General features: G+C 41.7%; 1 protein-coding gene across 1 annotated transcript; it reads left to right on the forward strand.

Moving 5' to 3' along the window:
- Window positions 1-683: 683 nt before the first annotated feature.
- On the forward strand, window positions 684-2,729 carry LOC101778234. Its single transcript, XM_004981823.2, has 2 exons — window positions 684-966; window positions 2,379-2,729. Exons 1-2 carry the CDS (start codon window positions 812-814, stop codon window positions 2,452-2,454), a joined length of 231 nt encoding a protein of 76 aa, XP_004981880.1. The 5' UTR covers window positions 684-811; the 3' UTR covers window positions 2,455-2,729.
- The last annotated feature ends 321 nt before the right edge of the window (window positions 2,730-3,050 follow it).

Below are 3,050 nucleotides of genomic sequence, written 5' to 3' on the forward strand. Positions count from 1 at the left end.
ACATAGTGAATAATGAATGCAATTCAACAACGTATTCAGGCATTCTCTTGAGTACATTTACTTTTGTACTGAATTTTCCATTGCGCTCGGTTAGGTTTCATGTAGTACGTACAACCTGCCCACCCAACTTTAAATATCCAACTCAGCATATACATTCTCATTTTCAGCTTATTATTCCAATTAGAGGTGGCGTGCCTATAGCGACTCCACTCTGGTCTATAAAGGAGTTCATAGAGATAGAGTTTGCGTACATGCATTTACAGGTGTAAGTGCGCGTGCACGTACATGAGTGTTTTGTCTTTTAGAAAAGAAATTCATGGATAGTATTTATGATTTTTCCCTCGCGTATTCCAGGCATTTTTCCTATTGCAATAGTTTGTTTATTCAATGTTTTATAACAACTATTTTTTCTTGTATTGTTGTTGATGTATATTTAAATTTAATTAATATCTATTGCGCTTCTAAGAACTATTTGTTCATTCTATGTTTTTTTTAGACCATTTGTTCATTCTATGTAGGCATAAACCCACTTTTTTCGGGCCGATGCAACTGAACTCGGAGAGCCCACCTTGCTTGTTCGACTAATAGCAGCCCAGGTGACACCGGCCCAAACAAACTGCCGTGCACAATATTCCTTCCAGGAGGGGAAATCCCAGTTCTCAGAAGATTCGGCCCAAACACACTGCGGAGCACATTCCTTCCCGGAGGATCCCAGTTCTCAGAAGATTCGGCCTCCCACGGGCAGCAGCCATCCCGCACCGGTGTAAGCGCCGCCGCCGGCAGAAACGCCCCCGATCTCGACGAGAGCGCGATGGCGCTGACCAACTTCATCGTGACGGTGGCGGTGGTGGGCGCGGGGGTGCTCCTCTTCACCACCGACATCCGCAGGTCCGGCGCCCTCTTCCGCCGCAACGCGCGCCAGCTCCGCCAGTGGCTCGAGGAGGACACCGCCTCCGCCGCGTCCAAGTAAGCCGCTTGCGCGCCGTGCGCCAGCCCCTTCCCTTCTTGCTTGGCGCCGTTATCTGCTATGCTTCGTGTGATTTGGATGGAATGCGAGGTTAATTGCTCCGGATTCTCTTAGTATCGAATTCGGTGTCTAGGTTTAGGGGTCATTTCAGGATCGAATTGTGCAGATGGCAAAGTTGGCAACTACCCAATTTTCTGATATTGGAGTGCGCTGAGAGCTTAATGCATTGAAAAATATGTCCGTTGCTGAACGATGTGAAGTTGTTTGTAATATTAGACGATTGAGAATTTGGAATGGCTGTTTGACTGGCGGATTGTAGTATGATTGTTGCACATTGTCTGGGTAATCATGGTTTAATAATTACTTTAGTGGTGGATCAGAACTGTAATGAGATGAGGACCAAGACGGTTTTGGTGTATTTTGCAATCCCTTTGTGGGAATCTGTGTGGTGTGTTGGAATTTGGAAGCATAGCACATCTCATTACTGGGTTTTAGAAAGGAAGGATGATCTACCCGGAAAAAAACAAAGAAGATTGGTCTGAAGTATCTTTTTTGAATCAACATGGTTTAAGTTTAATTGCTGGCCAGTGCCAATGATTTTCCCTATCAAATTCCTTGTGACTCCATCTAATTTGTGATTGTACAGTGTTCTAATTGGACTTAAGTTTTTATTTTCGTGTGGAGATTCACATTTTTTTGCCAATTTACCTTATTAGTGGTAGCCATCCAATTAACAAGTACCTCATACTACACCAATGCTAATTGATACTAGTTAGGCTTGGGCTTTATTTGAGACAGCTAATGCTGGGTACAGCTTGGGTTGGGCCAAGGGTTTGACGCACCATTTGGTTCTGGACAAATCACCATCGACATTTATATATGCGCATGCTGGCACTTACGAAAAGAAAGAGCAATTCATCTCGTATTGCCTTATGAGAATCTATAGATATATTGAACTTCCTGTTTTTATCACATTCCGAATTATGCATCTGGAATATGTCAAAACATTACACTCTGAAATCTGAATACATCGACATGTGTGTAATGTAATACTACTTGCAGATTTTACTAGCCCCACCAGAGAGTGAATTCCAGTTACCTGTGTAACTTATAGCTAGAGTTGCTTAAACCAGTCTGAAAATGTGCATCTTAGTGAGTATTGCCTAATCATTGTGAAACTGTTGTATGATGTAGCTTTGGTGTTTGAAAGAATCAATGCCTTTGCAGTAGCATAGCATGGAGTGAATTTTCCTAAGTTTTTTGCTTTTAACCTGGTTACCAAGAAGATCCATACTACTTGAACTGACATAATAGTCGATGTGCATAGTACTTTTTTTTTCAGTTTTTAGTGAGTACCAGGATGCTTTCTGCTCGTGCTTTGATTCCTTGCATAAATCGAACAACGCTGCAGGTCTGCAAAAGAAGGAGCTCCAAAGAAACTTGACTCGACGATCCCCAAGGAGAAGCCAAAGGAAGACAATCACTGATTGGAGTTGTTTATGTTAATGGTATAACCTTTCTTAAAAAGTCCAAGGCTCTTTTACAAGTACTGTGATAGAAACTTGTAGTGCCTAAGTAGATGCACGGTGAAATTATGTTTCCATTTGAACAGCAGTATATTAGGTCTCTGTGGAGCAGCGAAACGATGTTCTTGAGTTCTGCTTGTAAGGATATAAAGCTCTCTTAGCTAATACTACATGCGTGCTGGTAATTTTGGTGTTTTGATGCCTTATCCAGTAAAACAGACATAATTGTTTCCACATGTGACGCGCTTTTTCAGTCTGCCATTTTACTTTCAGCAACATCATAGCTATTTGATTCCTTCTAATTAAACATTGTTGCCAGGTCTAGGTTCTATTTTAGCACAGTAGCCCAGATCCTGATATCACTGCATAGTTATTTGAGAAATGGTTTCAGATATCACCAATGTTTCATAATGTAATTTTGGCAAGAACAAAGTCAAAGCTCGTGTTTCGCGAAAGCTTTGTTTACGGGCAAACCATCCATGTTAATTCTTCCTATGCGTGTGTATATTTTTGGCCTTTGCGCTTCAGAATATAACCCAAATCGCTGAACTATTCTG

Source organism: Setaria italica, chromosome IX, assembly GCF_000263155.2.
Source record: "Setaria italica strain Yugu1 chromosome IX, Setaria_italica_v2.0, whole genome shotgun sequence".
NCBI classification, from domain to species: Eukaryota; Viridiplantae; Streptophyta; class Magnoliopsida; order Poales; family Poaceae; genus Setaria; species Setaria italica.